A 19,054-nucleotide genomic window follows, 5' to 3' on the forward strand; every position below is an offset into this window, starting at 1 on the left:
ACACAGAAAGCGCGCATCAACAACTTCATGCTGAGTGAGCTGACATGCACTATGTATAATGGTGTTGATACAGAGCTCCAAGTTATGTTCTCATGCTTATGATACTTCTGTAGAAAAGCACACTTACATGACATGCACAGTTTTGCTTAGACAGTGTTTTTCTTCACGTGGAAAGAAATTGCAGTAAAAGATCTCTTAACGCCACCCCTGTTGTTGTATTATTTCCCAATGCACTCTATGTATCTGTTTCAGGTTTCACGCCTCCTGGAATGGACAGGTCATCTCCAGACAGCAGTCCAGTACATGGCTTTGTGCGTCAGGCTTCCGTCACCACCGGCTCCAACATCCCCATCATCACGGAGCTAGGTAAAGTTGTTTCCACCCACCTCGAGCGCAAAACGTTGCATGCCATACCCAGTGACCTCAGATCAACTCATTATTCATTTGCAGACATAGACACATAGAGCTGATACTCCAAGACTTGAACACCATGCTGCTACCAAAAGTTCCAACTCATTCAAGGTCAAATGGACTCAGGAATGCGTGGTGTGGAATTTTTGTTCACGTTCCATGGCGTCAGTAGCTTTGCCCAACTCAAGTTCATATTCGTATGTGCCTTATTGGATCTGGCTAGTTTTATAGTCAAGTGGTGATAATGTAGGATCAGAAAATATCTTTGCTCATAGGACAATGTGGACTACTGTCACTTGAAGATGTCAGATAGGCATTTTTAGGACTATAGCTACATCTCCTGCAATTTGTTCACTAATGCACAAGAGAAACTCAGCCTGATGGAGAGGGTGAGAGAGGGAGAAAAGGAAAGAGAGTGAAAAGGTTTAGGGGGAAAAAACTGCCTTGGTTGCAAAATGGATCCATTTATTAATAACAATGGCAGTGGCTGTATTCCCACTGGTGGTGGGGACTCATGAAACTTTCAGATCTCTGAGGGGCCTTCTAAAGCACCAGAGACTGGCTACTCTGTCTCCCCTGACCCAATTAGGGAGCAATGGAGCATGAGGCCGGCTAAGAAAAGGCCAGAAAGAGAAAGGAGCAACCTAATGTTACTTGTATCCGGGCCAGCCATTACCTGCAGAGAGGCTCTCCTATTAGACCCCCGACTACATATGCAACCATCAAAAACTATACATGCTATCCATGTTGGAGTCATTGGTTTTTGTCCTGGACTCAAGCACTAGAAGCTCCAGCATTGTGCCTCTGCGTGCTCCCAGCTAACGAATTTCACAGCTAGAGCAACACTAGATGTGATAACATTGTCCTTCAGGAGAGGAAAGAGTAAGAGCATACAGAGGAGAGAGTGGCTGCATGTCTCACTGGAACCATATTCTGTAATTACATTGTCATATGTTCAGTTTACAGTGCCAGGAGCAGATTAAAGTCAAGATGAAACATAAAAACACGCCTCATCTGAGTTGCATGATCAATTTTGTTTTGGCGTGTAAAGTAGGTGTGTTTATGGATAAGACCTTGTTTATCCCTTTCACTGTCTTACCATGAAATAATTTATTGTTGTTGTAGTGGTGTAGCGCCGTGGCAGCTCTGGCTTTGTATCTACTGTGCACTCTAATCCAGGGTGCTTTACTTTTTAGATACGGGACAACCATGAATGTCTCAGAGTAATTCCGCAGTTGACACCAGCAGTCTGAGACAGCGAAAATGGCTTTTATTGCAGTCTTTGAAACTGTTTCAATAACGACACCGTTTCTCCCCCTCTCTGCACTGTCTCATCACCATTAGCTAAACCTGGCAAACTACTGCCATTGGTTTCACTCAGTCAGGAAAAAAAAAGTGGAACCAACATACAAATGATAACAGAGCTGGGTAAGCTGAGCCTTTGTCCTCTGCTGCCGTTCGTTCCCTCGCTCCACCGCTCTGCTCCTCATCAGCTTGTCTTGATTTATCTGGCTGCAGTCAAGGCCCTCACTGCTCCCATGGCTTCACTTTGAACACATTTTTATTCTTCGTTCTGGTTGAAATTGACTGTCTTGTTTTGGCCCCTTTTTAATGATTTTTTTTTCCTTTTTCTTTTTGGGGTATTTTTTTTTCCTCCAGTTGCGTTTGCAAAGCATCGCTAGGCCTTTGATCATGCTCAGTCTGTCCTTGTGGCTGTTTTCATAGCAAACCCCCACCACCACTCCTCCCAACCTCCTCACCACCCCTCCCCTCTTCCTCCAAACACACACACACTCACACACACATATATCCACCCCCACGCCTCCCTCCAATGCACTCTTTTGGCCCAGGCCCTGTTTGCATCAGCCCCTTGTCTCTTTGACTGACATTTCTGTTCCACAGTGCACAGGAAGCCTGGGAAGAAATCAGATTTCAAAAACAAAAAACTTAAGATCAAACAATCTTTTAAGCTGTTTATTTATTTTTTAAATATATTTTCCAGTTTATTTTTTTTTCTCCTCCAGACCATATCTGTGAAGCTCAGATATCGGTGGAGTCAAACAAAAAACTTGTGTGATTCTCGTTTTTTTGTTGTTGTTGTTGGTTTTTTTTAAGTAACTCTGGTTCATAGCCTCCAGTGCCCGCTGCCACTAGAAAGTCTAAGGAAAAAGGCCACGCACTATTGGAAAAACTTGATGCTGTTTATCCTGCCAATTAGGCCATATGTGAGAGACCCTTGTTGGTTATGTTCATTCACACTGTGCCATTTAATTTATTTAGCAGATTTCATTATTAATCATGAGATAAAAAGTGTGTTGTTACCTGGCTTTAATTTGACTTTCAGGGTACAGGTAAATATTTCTTTAAGGATGATGTGACAAACACATTTATCAAGGAAAAACACTGACAGACATAGCATGACTTTATAAGTGCATGGATTTCTCATGTGACATAGTAGCCATTGTTGAAGTCTCACTTTTTACCTGATAGAAAAAAGAGAGAAGAGAAGAGAAGAGAAAATATTAGCATGTTACCACACAGTAAACAGAAAAGTCACTGTCTCTTGATTGAGAATTTGTCTGTTTGTGTGTGTAATAATATATGCAGTATATATGCAGTTTTGTATTTCAGTAATTAAAAAAAAAGATCAAGATACAGTGGCTACTGAGGCACTAATGTAGAACAGATGTATGACTGATTCAAGACTGGGGACTTCTACAATGGTTATCACTGTGTATGCATAATACAATTAGATATTTTCTATTAAGAGTGTGGTTTGTCTAAATGCACCCTGCATGTGAAATACAGTGGATTTAATATTCAAGATAGTGATAATGGAAAAAAAAAAAACTCTCAAAAAGTCAAAAATACTTTTTTCATCTTCCAAACAATGCTACAGCACATGGACAGAAAAAAAATGCAGATAATATGTTTAGTTTATGTTTAACTTGACTGAAAAGTAATTCACTCAACAGTATTTTAGGGTCAGTCAAAACATGTCAGTTGTTTGGATAAGAAATAAAGTTCTTGCAGAGTGTAGAAGCAAAATATAATGTGCATCTCATGTTACATTATATTGGAAGCTGAAACCGTGGATCAATATACCTGAGACTTTCTGTTACATTATCCCATGATATATCCAAATCTTTTCATATGCAAAATATATGAAGAAAAAAATAATTAATCTGTGAACTCTCAGGTGTGTTGGTGTGTTGGTGTGTGTGTGTGTATGTGTTTGGCTTGTGCTTCTTCACAGCGCCTGCCTCTAACTCAGCTGTTTTTCCCCTCTCTCAGTGAACGACTCAAACGTTCAGTTCCTGGACCAAGATGATGACGATGACCCGGACACAGAGCTGTACCTCACTCAGCCCTTCGCCTGCGGCACGGCCTTCGCTGTCAGTGTACTCGACTCCCTGATGAGCGCTGTGAGTTCTCGGGCAACACTGTAACACACTCCGCTGTGCTTCTCAAAACCTCAAAATTAAAATTAAACATTCTACTACACATTTTAGAATTATAGTTTCATGATTATTACTCTGTGGTAGCATCCATTTCAGGTTAGATGCTATGAGAGAGAAATATTCAGAATTTCAAAAAGAGTAGAGAGACATTTCAAACAAAATACATGGAGATGCCGTGCCCACTGGGTAACAATTGCATGCTGTTGCAGTGGTAGAAAATGCAGGATGAAGGAAAGGTGAGCAACTTCTAAGTGAGTCAGACTCAAAAGCAAGACCTTCCTTGGTGGCCATGACTCTACTGTTTGATAAAGAATTCTGTTATTTCACGTTCAGTCAGAAATCTATATCCAAATCCTCAAGGTTATGGTAACAAAATAGTATTTTTTTTCTAGAAATTCCATTAAAGAGTAGACAATGTCTTGTCCATTAAAGATTTTGCAGCTGTTGTAGATCAAAAATCAACTCTCCCAGTAGAGAAAAATGGGTTAAGTTTAGGGGTTTCAGTAACACTGTTTTGGCATTTCAAGTAGGCAGAGGTTGGTAAATGAAATGGTACAGTACATTGATCACACACACCTGCCAACTCCACTGACATCAAAAGGGAAATTGTTGGCATCACTCCTCCACTTAAGTGTTATGAATTCAACTTTCAAGAGCCTTATTAGATCTAGAGTGTTGAAGGTTAGCGTAATGGCGATGACAGAAGCTGGGCTAGAACAGGCCAAAGTAACATTCTTTCATCTTTTGACAATGTCATCGCAGCACTGGCAATAAGATAAAGGAGTAGGTAGGAGAAAAAAAAAGTCCTCTTCTACAACACCCCCACCACCCGACCTCCTCCACTCGCCTCGTGACCAACTGTATTTTCCCTTTGGTGCTGTGATGGCTTAATTCCAGCAGCCCTCTCGGTGAGTGAGGGGTTAGAGGGGCGTGCAGAGCCGAGCTGAGCAGGGAGTAGGACAGGCGTCAGCTGTAGTCTGGCACTGGTCAGAGGTGAACCCAGCTAATGGACAGTGCTCATCCATCATGAGGCTCCGCAGGCCTGTCAGGGGCCCGGGGAGAGGAGCTGCCACTCTGGCCCGGCTGCCGAGTGACATCGGCTGTCTTCGCTGCGCGGCAAAAGCAGGTCCTGATCGGCTTGAAGGACAAGAGAACCTGACACCCGCAGAGCGCAGTCAAATTGTCGTTTCAGAAGGGAAAGTGGACATCATACCACATAGTGTAGAGTAGTGCTGTGTTGAAGCACTAGTCTTTTATATATATAACAGAATTGCGATTATCAAATTGTCAGTGGCCATGTCTCTCTCAAATCTTATGCATTTATGTATCTAAAGGCTTGCCTCACCAGCTTAAAATAAATTGTACAGTATATCTCATTTATATCTAGTGGTATTTAGTCATGAGGTTTTGTTTGCTCCAGCTTTTTAAAGATATCTGTCTCTAAGATTTCTGCTTCTATCCCCAAAACAATGGAGGTGAATTGAAATGTCCAGAATAAATGTCCCCATTACTTTGGTTAATAAACAAAGACAGCTGTCATCAGTTTTTATAGGGACTACTTGTTCTGCATAAAGTAGTTAGAATGTAACTGTAAATTGTGAGATCTGTGGATTATCCTCATTAATGGGGATGCCGAAGACATTTGTTGAAATTTCAACAGTAATTTTATTTATCAATGTTGTGAACACCACAAACAATTTCCATTTGTCCTCTTTGTATTGGGCAGAAATCTCAGAAATGGACAACCTGATTGATAAAACCCAAACAATCTGCACCTACGTGATTTAATATACCAAGCCAAAATATGCCATCATAGGAATGCTGCACAAGACCGAAAGTCTTCAGTAATCTTCCTGCCTTCTCATCTCCCAGTCAGTTCCATATGAAGAGACAGGCTGAGGGTCGACATAACAGGGGCTGTGCTTTCTTCCCCAGTCTGCCACCTCGCTCTAATAGCATCTGCTTACAGATATCCCTTCTTTCTCCTCCCCAGACGTACTTCAATGATAACATCCTCACACTGATTCGGACGTTGGTCACAGGGGGGGCCACACCAGAGCTGGAGGCTCTGTTGGCTGAGGAGAACGCTCTCAGAGGAGGCTACAGCACACCGCAGACACTGGCCAACAGAGACAGGTGTCGCGTCGCCCAGCTAGCCCTCTACGATGGGCCATTTGCTGACTTGGGGGTAAGTGGATGGTTAAGCAGAGATGACACGTTTTGGCAGTACCCAGCAGCACACATCTGGCCACCTCCGCTCCTCACGGTCCCTAATCCGATGTGAAGAACAGTGATCACGCAAAGCAGGCCTTAGTGGGTGGAGAACGAGGAGTGCTTTGGAGAAAACAATGAACACTACCAAAGAAATTCCAAGTTTAATTGGTTCCAACCTTATTTTTACAGGTTTTTGTTATTATTATGCAGAACTTCCAATACTGAAGTAATTTTGTTTTGTCTTTGATGAATTTTGAAGACACTGCAGATTGTTACAGTCTGCATTACCATTGAAAATGGCATTTGCTTGCAAGAAAAATACCCTCATCAACTGAATTTACACTAGAACTTTACAGAGAATTACATTTCCTGCCACTGAGCCCGATGATCAGGCTGACCTAACACACACTGATGGTGTCTCTGTTCTGTTGTTCATCAGGATGGTGGCTGCTACGGGGATTTATTCTGTAAAGCACTGAAGACGTACAACATGCTGTGTTTTGGAATCTACAGATTAAGAGACGCTCATCTCAGTGCACCAAGCCAGTGTACAAAACGGTACGATTTCTGCCTTCACTCAGCATCAAAATGGGTATTTTCATATAATAAAGTTTGCAGTTATGGTTAAAGACAGTGTATCAGGCCCAAGGGGAAAACTTCAGAGTTACAAAAGCTACTTCATATAAATCAAACAAAACAAATGAGATACATGAGAAAGAAGCATAATTAAAAGGCCAAAAATATATGCCTAAAACAGACTAAATAAAATACAAAAATATAAAATGTTTACTAGAAAAAAAACCCACTTACTTAACTATAACTTTAACTCTAACATGTACTGAATGTATATGGTACTGCACAACAGTAAAATGTAAGATTACTGCAAGTCAAGTAAATATTAAGTAGACATGCCAAAATGACCCAATGTAATTTCAAAATTGCCCTTTATTATAAAACATAAGTAGTTATGCTTTTATAAATAGACATATTTGTCTGCACCTACATACATTCTACATGTAATATACACAGCATTGCCTCCCCTTAAATTAATAATTTCAATTATAATGCATAGATGCACATTTTTCAGATATTGTCTAATCTATCAAATGTTTTTCCATATAGGTAATGTGTATGCACACATACACAAATATGAACACACACACACACGCACTCATACATACATACAACCACAAGGATCATACGTTTAATCTCCTCTACATTTGTTTTCTGGGCAGATATGTGATCACAAACCCACCATATGAGTTCGAGCTGGTGCCCACAGACCTGATCTTCTGCCTCATGCAGTTCGACCACAATGCAGGCCAGTCCCGGACAAGCTTGTCCCACTCTTCCCACTCCTCCCATTCCTCCAGCAAAAAGAGCTCCTCCGTCCACTCCATCCCGCCCTCCAACCGGCAGAACCGCAGTAGTAAGACCCGGGAGGCCCGCGACAAACAGAAGTACGTGCGCTCTGTGTCTTGTAGAGTTTTAGCCTGCATGTTTAGTGTGTTATACCTGACTTGTATTTTATAGGTGCGTGTGGTGTGTGTTTGTGTGCAGACTGTGGTGACACATGCACTGATGATTACTGTCTATTGTGTGTTTGTGGTTTGTTTGTGCGACTTGTGCCCTGCGTCCATGCCCAGTGTGTTTCCTTCATAATCATCTGCATGTGGTCTTCACTGGCACATCACAGCAATCATAACATGACATTTACAAACTTGGTTAGCTCGCTCTGAGGAAAGCCGGGCTCATTTATTATACTCAAAGACGGTTGAGACTCTTCTTACAAATTAAGTTTGCAGCATTGTAAACAGTAGAATTACTTGTTTGGATGGCATAACCACTGTGGTTGGAAATAAGCTTAGAGTAAAGGCCTCAACCACAGCCAAATGAAATGACATAATACAACACAACACACATTCAGTATGTTGTTTGGTCTATCTGTTGTATCTGTCTTAATATTAGTCATTTCGTGTCTAACTCTTAATATTTGTGTAGTAAATAACTGTTGTTTGTTGGATATTTGTGCACATTTAGCGCACATGATCAGTATGTCTCGATCATGGATGTAATGTATTGTGATTTACCTACTGTAGCTGATATTGATTATAGAGCACATTTGCCTACTCATAAGATCATCCCTCATTAGCAGTGTTGATATTTTGTTATTCATGGTGCATCTGTACTGCTTTATCTGCATGTCCATGTTGGTAGCCCTATTTAGCAGGTTCTTATTTCCTGTTCTGTTTATTATACAATTATAATATTATTTCAAATTTGGTTAAATATTTTGACCTACATGTTCCTTATTCTCCCCCACAAAAATGTACACTATGAATTTAAGTTTCATTCGGGAGAATAAATTAACTGAATTTTAAAATCGTGACATATTATAAAAGCATGCAGATTTGTTACAAGAATTGTTAAATGATACACGATAAGCCCTCAATACATCTTAAAGTTAAGATGTATGATATAGCCTAAATACTGTGGTAACAATATGTAAGCCTTAGTTGGACTTGTAGTTACTTGTCAGTTGTGTATTGACTGTAAATACTACTCACTTACAGTAGATTACTTACCTCTCTTTTTGAAGTGCAACAAGGATGAATAGAATGGGCCAAGGTATGCAAGTTAACGATTCTGCATGACTTAGCAACCTTTACCTGGGGTTCTGATCATAACTATGTCCTCTGTGGGCATTGTTATGACAAGGGGAGTTTGTTTTATTTCTTATGTTCCTTTCGGATATTAAGTAAACCATGCCTCAGTTTAAGTTTTGCTTTCGTCCAGAAAGCAAAATGTCTGCTGCTGCTCCTGCCTCCTCCCTGCCATGATCAGGACCATCTCCACACTGCATGAGGTTGAGACGAAACCCCCCTGCCCTCCCTTTCTTTGTGCCCTTACCTCACTTATTCACTTGATGATATGATTTTTTTTCCTCCAGAAAAATTCCTTTTCCACATTGTTTTTTTCTGTCATTTATCATGCCTTTTTCTGATTTATTTCAACTTGAGATGGTTTGCATTGTGTGAGAGGTCTGTGTGTTTGCGCATCTTCCCTCCTATTGAATGCTATCAGATGACTGTAGCAGACTTCTAGATCTCATATATATTTTGCCATTGAGTACAGTAGGTTATTATGTTAATCACAATCATAATAAAACACAGGGTAATGACATGTTTCTTGACTGTACAAACCCAGATCATAGCTCACATGTAGGTCAGGCTGATTCAAATCCCCCTGATGCAGCCAAATTGCTTACTTCTTCACAGAACTTTAAGAAAGTGTGTCCAGCCCTGTGCCATCGGTCACACCAAGAAACTGGGAGGCGTGACCAATTTAAAGTCTAAATTGAAGGGGGATATGAGCCTGTAAGTTTCCTCCTTGTAACCCTGTGCACCTGATATGGTGGTTTGAGGCGACATCACTAAGTTCACCGTATCAGCAGCAGACTCTGGAGAGAGATGGCAGACATCTTGCTTCACCTCAGGCACAATTCTACACATCAAATGCCTGTGCTGTAACACACGGCCCCGCAGCCTTAAGCTTGCTGACACACACACACACACACACACACACTCAAGCCCACACACAAATGAGTCTCCACACATGCAAGCCTGCATGTACACACACACACACACACACACACACACCAAGGTTTGCTCCACATAGCAAAGTTAAAATTTGATATTACAACTTCACCCAAAAGGAAGTGACATCTTGAATGGCATTGCAGATGCCTGTGAAGTGCTGGGAGAGAGTTTACAAACTTCTGACAGCTGGCATACACCCTTCCCTTTCCTCAGAAACAGTGCTCTCATAGCATACTTAAACATGAAGAGGTTCTCTCCAAAATGACAAATCCAAATCTCTCAAACCTCTTGTCTCACATAATGACTGCCAGCATTACAGTAAAGCTTACTATGAAACATGACTGTCGAGGAATATAGTGTAATAAGCTATCAGTTAGCTCAAAGGGTCAGCTCACCTAAATTACAAAATGTATATTGCCTAATTTAACGATCTTTTCTCAAGCAGGTTTTGAGGTATCCATTTCTGAGAGTTCTGCCCACATACAATGGAAGTGAACGGAATTTAATTTATGGGGCTCATAGCATTGGGACCAGATCTTTAAGACGTGTCTCTGTTAAGAATGTGAAGATAGCACAAATTTGACTTGTGATGTGTTTTTGGAGTTTGTAAACATTAGCCCCGGACCTGTGCCTGTGTAAGTCTTCAAGTTTTCAAATTAATTCACACTGCTCCAACTGATTTGGCAACTTTATGTATATACTGATATCTTTACATTGACTTTGTATAAGTCTTCAGTCTAAAAAACAAAACATGTTCAACAGCTTTTTCAGGGACTATTTATTTAGTAGAGAGAGATTACGCTGAATACTTTGGATGTTATTTTTAACTGCTCTACCACAATGTAGATTCCATTCTTCATTATATTGAAGTAGCAGTGGAAATGTCTCTTAGAGTTATATAGTATATACAGTATATCTCAAAACCTGTAAATAAATGCAAAATTAGCAGGAGAAATGACAAAAACATGTTTTTTGTAATTTGGGTGAACTGACCTTGTAACACATTAGTACTGTAAATTAATATTTTGTGTTATTAGATTAAATTCATGATTTAATAGAATTCTGACAGATTATATCCATGTACTTACACAATGTACAACACCACTATGACAACTTTAAATTGGCTCAGTGCACCAGAACAAACTCAGACTTGACCTCCAGGTTTGATGCTATGCAAACTTATCACTTAAACTGAGGCAGTATGGTTATAAATAATCCCATGTTGCATACTTTTTCAAACTAACTTTGCCCCTTTTTTTTTCTTCCTCTCTCACCCTGTCCTCTTCAGAAAAGAAATGGTTTACAGATGAACCAGAAAATGCCTACCCACGGAACATTCAGATCAAGCCCATGAGCACTCACATGGCCAACCAAGTCAACCAATACAAATCCACTAGTAGTCTGATTCCACCAATCAGAGAAGTTGAAGATGAATGCTGAACACCAGGTTTTCTTGCTGACTCACAAGACATCTGTGCGCTCTTTCAAAAAAGACGAGAAGAGATCACCAGTGGAGGAGGGATGATGATGACAGCGATGTTGAAGACTGACACATTTCTCTTCACTCATTCTTCTAATCAAGGGTTTGACAGGAACCCAAACTGGAAGGGACCTCCTATGTGTATACCTTTAATGTTACTTGCTCTTGGACATGGTTTTATTTATTAATGTATCCATAGAGATGTACATAATGACAATCAAATAAGGATTGTACAGCCCCTCCCCCCTAGCACTTTTTGGAATTATTTTAAGAGTTGACAAAAAAAGTACTTCCTGTAATTCTTTGCAATAGTTCACCTCTTCGTGTGACCAGACTCCATGGCTAAGGTGACTGGTTATTGGAGGATGAGGGTTGCAGCGATAAACTGATCATATCATCTCCCAAAGATCTGCCCAGATGCGTCATGTCAAACCAGCTGGGTTCATCAGCTTCATATCTCCTGTCTGCTTCTGTTCTATTTGCACTAAAACTGAAAAAGTTTCTTTTGACAGAACAACTGGAACCATCAGATCCCCCCCCCAATAAAATGTCTCAGAGGAGATGAAGGAAGGAAGGTAGAAAGGGAGGGCTGCTTGGCTTCGGAGGCATACTAATCTTGCTCTTAGGTTGTTACACATTATGCCATGGCTTGAAGTTTGCTACTTCACCGTTGACTCGTCATGTTGAGTGAGAGCATTCCAGTCCTGCAGAACAAAAATCATCTTGCAAAACAGTAGTCTAAAAAAACTCGGAGAGTGGTGCAGCGTTGGTGTGTGCTGGCTGAGAGAGAACCCCTGTACCTACATGTCTTCTGCTGATGCGTCAGATCATAAAGCCTGTGACTCTGATTTCAAGCTCCTATCGCATGATACGTGCCTGAGCCCCCCTTCTCTATAACAGATACAGTGCGGTTGATCAACCTGAATACATGAGAAGGATGAAAAACAACCTGCCCTGTCCTTCATGCGTTCAGGAGCATTTATGTACACGCTGTGTGTGTGTATGTATGTATGTGTGCGTGCATCACAGCCACTTGTCCTTCTGATGTTGCACTGATCGGTGCCGTAACCCCACACCCCAATATATCGGCTTGTATGTGATGGTGCACCTTTGAAGGAACAGCATGAGGGATCTTAGCTCTAAAACTGAATGCTATGGTAGAAAAGAACAGTAGAATCTGGAGGGTTTGGATCTACTAACAAAAATGTTATGTTGCATCAAAAACCAAACCAAAATCCCCAACTATGATTGAGCTGAGCTAACACGAACAGCAGCTGCGTGCCCACCGTTTAACGCTTTGCCGTGATATCTGCGGCAGAATTGGGATCACAAAGACGAGTGGTGTATTTTCTGAATGTTTTGTCTGTTACGAAAAAAGTTCACGTCTGAGGAAAGAAATGCCACGTAGCGCATAAAAGTGGGCATCAATGGGTCCTCCTTTGATTGGAGTAACTGCCTGGCACAGGGTTGGCACAGAGGCAGTAAAGAGCTTGGATGTTCTCTGTCGCCAATCCAGAAGTCACACGCCTCAAAACTCTCAGGAGTTAAGCTGCTGTGTTCAGCCCTCTAACTTGGAGGGGAAAACGCTCAAACATAGTTGGGTAGAAATGCAACAATGCCACAGGCTGCTAATAAGGACAGTGGACAGGAACCAGTGTTCTTTATGCTAGCCTGTGTGCGATAAAGAGTGTATTTTGCACATTTTTAGGCACTGATAGATCCAAATCCAGCTGTGATAGTGAAGGAGGATTGAGGTAGTAGCCTTGTACTCCTAATACCTAAACTTCATACAAATATGTAGTTGGATTTATACATTTAAACATACTTATTTTGTATCCATTAACATAATCAATTTGTACTTATTTTTCTAGACAAGAACCAAGTGAAAAGTACTATACTGAAGGAGATTAAAAAAGACTCCATGAATATCTTCAATCACAACTACATATCAAGGGATTTTGTGTTTGACTATATCATCTTTTATTTCACATCTTACTAAAACAAAAGATTATTTTTTTATCCCCCTGCCCCGTCTTTAACAAACTGTATCACTCTGGAGCTAATATAGCTTAGACTAGCTTGCAGTGTGAAACCACCATCTTCAGCCTGGCAGCTCGGCTCTGTTGAGTGCTTGTAGAAATAAATTAAAGCTTCTTTTAGTTGCACAGATGAACCATGTCTACTAAATAATGCGTCTACTACTAAGCATCTCTCGCTGTGAACATGCAGACAGAAAGACAGGTGTACAGGAATTATATAATGGGGGGTAAATGTATTTAAAGAGCAGATCAGAGTGGTAATAATAAGGAGAAGATCAGAGAGTCGCTCCCTCTGTGTGCAGGCCAGGACTGAATGACCTTCATTAGATGTGTTTGACCTAAATTAGGTCCCTAGAGTGGAGGGAGAGTGTATACACTACAGCACAGTGTGCTGTTGTTTTCCACAAATTATGATTTCAAATATGACAGGGAGTCACTGGCTGTTTATTGCAGTGACTCTCCTCTATAGGCTGTAAAGGAAAAGTAATTCTAAAAAAATAATAATTTTGGAATATGGAAAAGAACATAATATTGTGCTAAATATGTTTGTGTAAATTCAACCCATTATATAGACCACATTTCTTTCTCAAACAAAATGATCTGAGCTTCAATGTCCGTCTATTGGGTGTGGTGCAACTATACTGAAGCCTCATACACATTGTCCTGAAGTGAACTTTTGAACTGTGATTACATCGTTGTCACACTTTGTAGCAAATAGATTTCTTTTCAGAAAATATGTGAGTAAAATGTATGTATAATTGGGTTGTTAATGGCATACTTGCTAGCCTGAACAATAAGGAACTATTCATATTTGATAATGGCAATGACCCATTATACATAGAATCGACAGACTGATTGTTATGTTGGAAAAAAAAAAGACAAACATGTATCTTGAAAATGAACTATCCCAGATTCTCTAGGAATGCAGGGAACTATTGAAGTACTGTATGTGACACAACGAAAAGTCAGGCAGAATTTGATCTGGTTTGTCAGCCATCACAAAGATGGAAGGTAGCACCAATTCAGCAAAGTTTATCAAAAGAGAGAACATCCTTAATTTTCCTGTTTTTATTACTTTGTGTTATTACAGGGTTTACATTCCATTTTGTCAGCTTGTCATTATCTGTCACAACTGCTTCTTATTTGTTTACAGAGTATTTTTTGAGGTACTTAAACATAGCATTGTTCAGAAATAAATCGGTACATGCTGCAAAACTGGCATTAATATAAACTCGCAAAGTAATGCACCATTTGTTTTCATCACACTTGATTACTGTGCTTTTTCTACCTGAACCCTCATTGTGCAACTCATTCAGGCTGGCATTATCACAACACTGGACTGAGATGTGTCTCTCCTTCCTACACCTTGTCGTATGTCTCTATTAGATGTTTTAGGTCTTTGCATTGTATACCTCTAAAGTTTTTAGAGTGTTTTTGAAGTGCCATGAAGAGTTTAGTTGAGTAAGCATCCTTCAGTCATTCAGGGACACAATTGTCCAATTGTTTTCCACTGTGAGAACGGTGTCTTGTACTGACATGGAGAACATCCAAGCCATCAATGCCTCCATGCCAGTATAGTGCCAGGCAGTGCAGGAGGTCAAGAGGAGGGCCCATAATAAGTCCCACTATTGCGAAAAGTGGCATTCAGGAGGCCTGAGGGGCAGCTGGGGCAATTACATACGAGCCCTGGCCATCAAACCACACGTCTCTGCTGTGTGCTTGGTCACAGGTTATCAGATCATGTCATGTGGTGTAGTTAGATATGGATGACTGAAAGATGCACATAGAGGCCCATGCCTGTAACATCAGATGTGTTGTTTTCCACTGAACAAATCAAAGACTATGATGCGTCATACGTTACTGTTACAGTATGTTGCATTATTTTTGTTAATCTATTTTTTGCTGTAAAGGATGGATATAATAACTTATTTGCTGGGAATTGTACTAGATATAATAGAATATATAATACTTATGGGGATGGGAGGTGGGTCTCAAGTCTTAATAATACATTAAAATTGCATTCAGCAATTTTTTTTTAAGAAAAGTTGCAATTTTTTGTTTATTTTTTTTGGCTGCCTATCAGTTCAGGAAGAATTCAGGACATTGCTCTTGCGTATCACAGATAGGATTTGTTGGCACATTGTCATTGCAGCAAACAGGAGTTTGACATAGCAGTCTAATTAGTTTGGATGTGTTCTAGATATGATGGAAAATGGATTATTTGATGGTGCTGAGTTGATCTACCTGACTCTGTCAAATATAATCTGCTGATAAATATACTGTCTTGTACAAAAAGTTTGTACATAGATTGTACATGGTTTCTTTTTGTATTTTCTCAAATTAAAATGGATGTATTTGTGTTCTAAAACTGGGAATTCTCCTCTTTTTATATTCCAGGTGCAAAGAAAAGTTTTCCACTATTTCAGGAATAAGAAGTGGCAGACGATGACTAAGAACATTTACTCAAAGAGTAAACTTAAGTACAAATTCAAGGTACATTTACTTTTCTGGGGTATTTCCATTTTACACAATATTTTCAGAGGAAACATTACACATTTTAGTCTACTCAATTTATTTTACAGCTACAGCATCTACTAGTTACTCTGTAGATTAAGATTTGATATGTGTAGTAAGTTAGAAGCTAACCGAAAAAAAAAATGTTTTCAAGGCCTTAAAAGATCTGAATACTTCTTCCACTAAGAGGATTAATACTGATAATAGCTCACTATTTACTCAGTACTTCTGAAACAGAACTACATAAAAATCTCTGCATTCCCATATCATGGCACTACTTTTCAGTGTATATACAACGGACAGGTACTGTGAAATTGCAATAGACCCAGTACCTGACCTTGACTATCACCAAGGGAAGCCTCAGATGAATGTATATTGTATTTTACCAATCCCCACCCTGCAGACAGGTCGGTGACCCCGTGGTCCGAGTCACACCGCAAATCCGCTTATCCATTGAGTCTGACATTAGTCTTGATTTACGTTTACTGACATGCTATTAGCTGCTCCATCACTTTCACCTGTCAGACTGTCAATCAACAGGGATCTGCAGTGATGGGTGGGAATAGCATTCGAATCACATTCTGTCCACATTGGCTGTATATCTCCACGGAGACGGTGACAGCGGGTGAGCAAAGGACATCATACCAGGTATCTCGCTGTGCTGTCATGTCAGCGCTGTGAATGTTTGTGCATCACATCGGGATGTGTAGCATCTTAATGTGGATTGGGTTTACAGATACAGTTATTCCAGGGGCAAATGATATACTGAGAGAGAAATCCTCTTTCCCCTGGTGGAGCTTTAACATGTCTAAGCAAAGCCTGGACGGTGATAAGCATGTCATTAAACAGTGCTAAAGTTAAAGGATTTTTAACCTTTATGTAATGCAGCAATTTTTCAACTGAAATAATCTGCTTCTAGATACGCTGCAATAATATGTCGCCTGTGTCAAGGGTATCTCCTGAGAATCCTTCAAACATCATGAGCAGCACCAATTCTGAGGTGTTATGATGAGGCAGGATGACTTCTCAGACGATGACCCACTCCTCTCTCATAGCAAGAAATCAGTGGACATCTCGTAAGTCTCTGGGTCTCCTCCTCCTCTTCCTCCTCCTCCACGCTCCTCAGCTGAAGTGTGCAATTTCACACTCCAACATCAAACAAGCCGGTCAGAAGGAGAATGTATGACCCACCCTGGCATTTGTCCTCATTTTTCTCTCAAATGTGCAAACACTATTACCCTTGGGTTATCTTAAGTGGTGTGGTGAAGATTCGCAGCCTCTCCTCTCTCCTCCTCGCCAGACAAACCATCAAAACACGACAAGCGGAGGGGACCGAGCAGGGGTAAAAGACCAAGCGAGGAAGAGTGGGGTGGGGGGAAAGAAAGCAATGGAAATGGAGCAGATGTTTGTGTGGCTGTTGATTTGTGGCCTGATAAGGGTGCTACAGAGGCAGCTGGAATTGATGGCTTGTTAGTGAGGACGGGCCCCTCTGTGAGATGTTTTCAAAATGATTGATTTACAATAAAGTGGCTCCGGGTGTGTGCATGCAGGCAGAACTGATGCAGATCGATCCCACTGAAATTGATTGATCAGCCATTTAGCTTGGCAGTGTGTTTACCGAATGAGACCGAGCAGGACTCTCCTTTATGCAACCACCCCCCCACCCCCCCATAAAGCGAAGGAGAAATGCCACCTCTGGGCCTGTCTCGTTGCTCTGGCAGTGGCAGCAAAAACAAGCCATATCAGAATATGAACCATAAAAATGTAATCATACAGTGAGAAATACTGGCATAAACGTTTACGATTGTGTACTTTATTCTGCTATCAACGTGTCCTTCTGTGACTTGGAGATACTATGCCTTTAAAAATAATGACTTACCTGCTCTATGCGGGTGGGGGGGCTGTTTGCCTTATCACACTGTCACATTGAGGCTTTCAGGGGGAGGCATAGAAATAACTAATAACAGTGGATTTCAGTAAACAAGCAGCTTGTTCTCAGCCATACTTAAAGCTGACACACCAACAACCTTTACCTGTTTTAGTAGAGCCGAGATGACTATCATACATAATGTAGAACAGCCCTCAAGTGTTAAAGTGCCTCATCTATGGACAGTGTCTTTAGCAATTTTTCAAAACAGTGCATACAAGGGTCTCCGTCTACATTTTATAAGGAGTTGCACAGATGGATAAAGCACAAGGACAATGTTTACCACGTGACCTCTGTGACTTTTCCTCACTTCCTCCCTGCCAAAACAAACCTCTCCACCGCTCTGCTAAGGACTTAAATCACCTGTCCTCAGACGCCTCATCCTGTTATTTGGATAATTGCCAACAAGAGCAAGCTTTTCCATTCTCACGACGGCATGCAGGCAGCCCCATCATGTTCCTTATTAACAATTTTACACACTTGGTCGCAGCAAGAGGGTGTCAGAATGCCAATAATATTTACCGTCTGCTGTGCGGGGTATTCAGGGGAGGCTGAGTGTTTCTGATTGCCCTGACAGAAGCTGACAGCAGCCTGAACCTGAGATCCCTGCAAATCGACCCGGCAGAGTGTCTTCTTCTTAAGGCACTAGGGTGTGCCTGTGGCCATGAACTAGGTGATGGAGCACCGCACCATTCATGTGTTAGCGCCAGAACACAAACAAAGGTAATCTTTCCTTTCATCTTTAAAACATGCCCTGCCTGATCGAAGATCAGAATTCATACAAGAAATCCATGTCACTAAACCTCTAAGATTAGGCCTGACATCAGATCAAGGACAGATCATATGAAAACGTCAGTTTGAAAACAGAATTCTTTCTAAAAGCTTTTGTAAATTACTACATAGATATTTTATGCTTCCTTGTTTTTGCCACTTAGGATAAACTGTCCGTTTTAGATGTCATTATGGGTCATTTAGTAAGTCAATGAGCTACAGCGTTTAAAATAATTTTCTGAAAGAGCTGGGAGGCAAGTAAATGAAACGGCTGTCTTGGGATTATTGAGCCTTCTCAGTCAATCCATCCAGTCTGTAATGATTTCCATAACATTGATGTGAAAGATGTTGACACCAATTATAGCATTTCCCTTTGACCCCCTGACAATTTTGACTTGAGGTGTTAAACATCACATTCAAGCACAAACACACACACACACATCTGGTTACACCGCATCAGCTCAAACATATCAATATCAATACGTGTGGGCTGCAGGTGTGTGTAAGAGACAGTGTGTTTATGTGTGTGTGTGACAGAGACAGAGAGAGACAGAGAAAGAAAAAGAGAGATCCAAAGACTGAGCCCCGTCCCAATTCAGCTGTGATAATAGTTTCCATGACGATGAGGCATGCTCAGC

The 19,054-nt window shown here is 40.8% G+C and overlaps 1 protein-coding gene across 9 annotated transcripts in view; it reads left to right on the forward strand.

The window, feature by feature from the left end:
- kcnma1a (potassium large conductance calcium-activated channel, subfamily M, alpha member 1a) overlaps positions 1-15,572 on the forward strand; it is a 131,087-nt gene extending 115,515 nt beyond the window's left edge. For 3 of the 9 annotated variants that reach the window (XM_018696760.1, XM_018696749.1, XM_018696762.1), the window contains 7 exons: positions 253-366; positions 3,706-3,836; positions 5,866-6,060; positions 6,526-6,644; positions 7,322-7,546; positions 8,686-8,714; positions 10,974-15,572. In XM_018696760.1, coding sequence (XP_018552276.1) covers positions 253-366; positions 3,706-3,836; positions 5,866-6,060; positions 6,526-6,644; positions 7,322-7,546; positions 8,686-8,714; positions 10,974-11,125 — 965 coding nt within the window. In that variant the 3' untranslated portion in view covers positions 11,126-15,572. Of the gene's footprint in view, positions 1-252; positions 367-1,755; positions 1,840-3,705; positions 3,837-5,865; positions 6,061-6,525; positions 6,645-7,321; positions 7,547-8,685; positions 8,715-10,973 lie in introns of all 9 variants that reach the window. The other 6 variants (XM_051076671.1, XM_018696755.1, XM_018696763.2 and 3 more) reach the window with 4 other exon arrangements.
- Positions 15,573-19,054: the final 3,482 nt, after the last annotated feature.

The sequence above is a fragment of the Lates calcarifer genome, linkage group LG16_LG22 (genome assembly GCF_001640805.2).
Source record: "Lates calcarifer isolate ASB-BC8 linkage group LG16_LG22, TLL_Latcal_v3, whole genome shotgun sequence".
In the NCBI taxonomy this organism is placed as follows: Eukaryota; Metazoa; Chordata; class Actinopteri; family Centropomidae; genus Lates; species Lates calcarifer.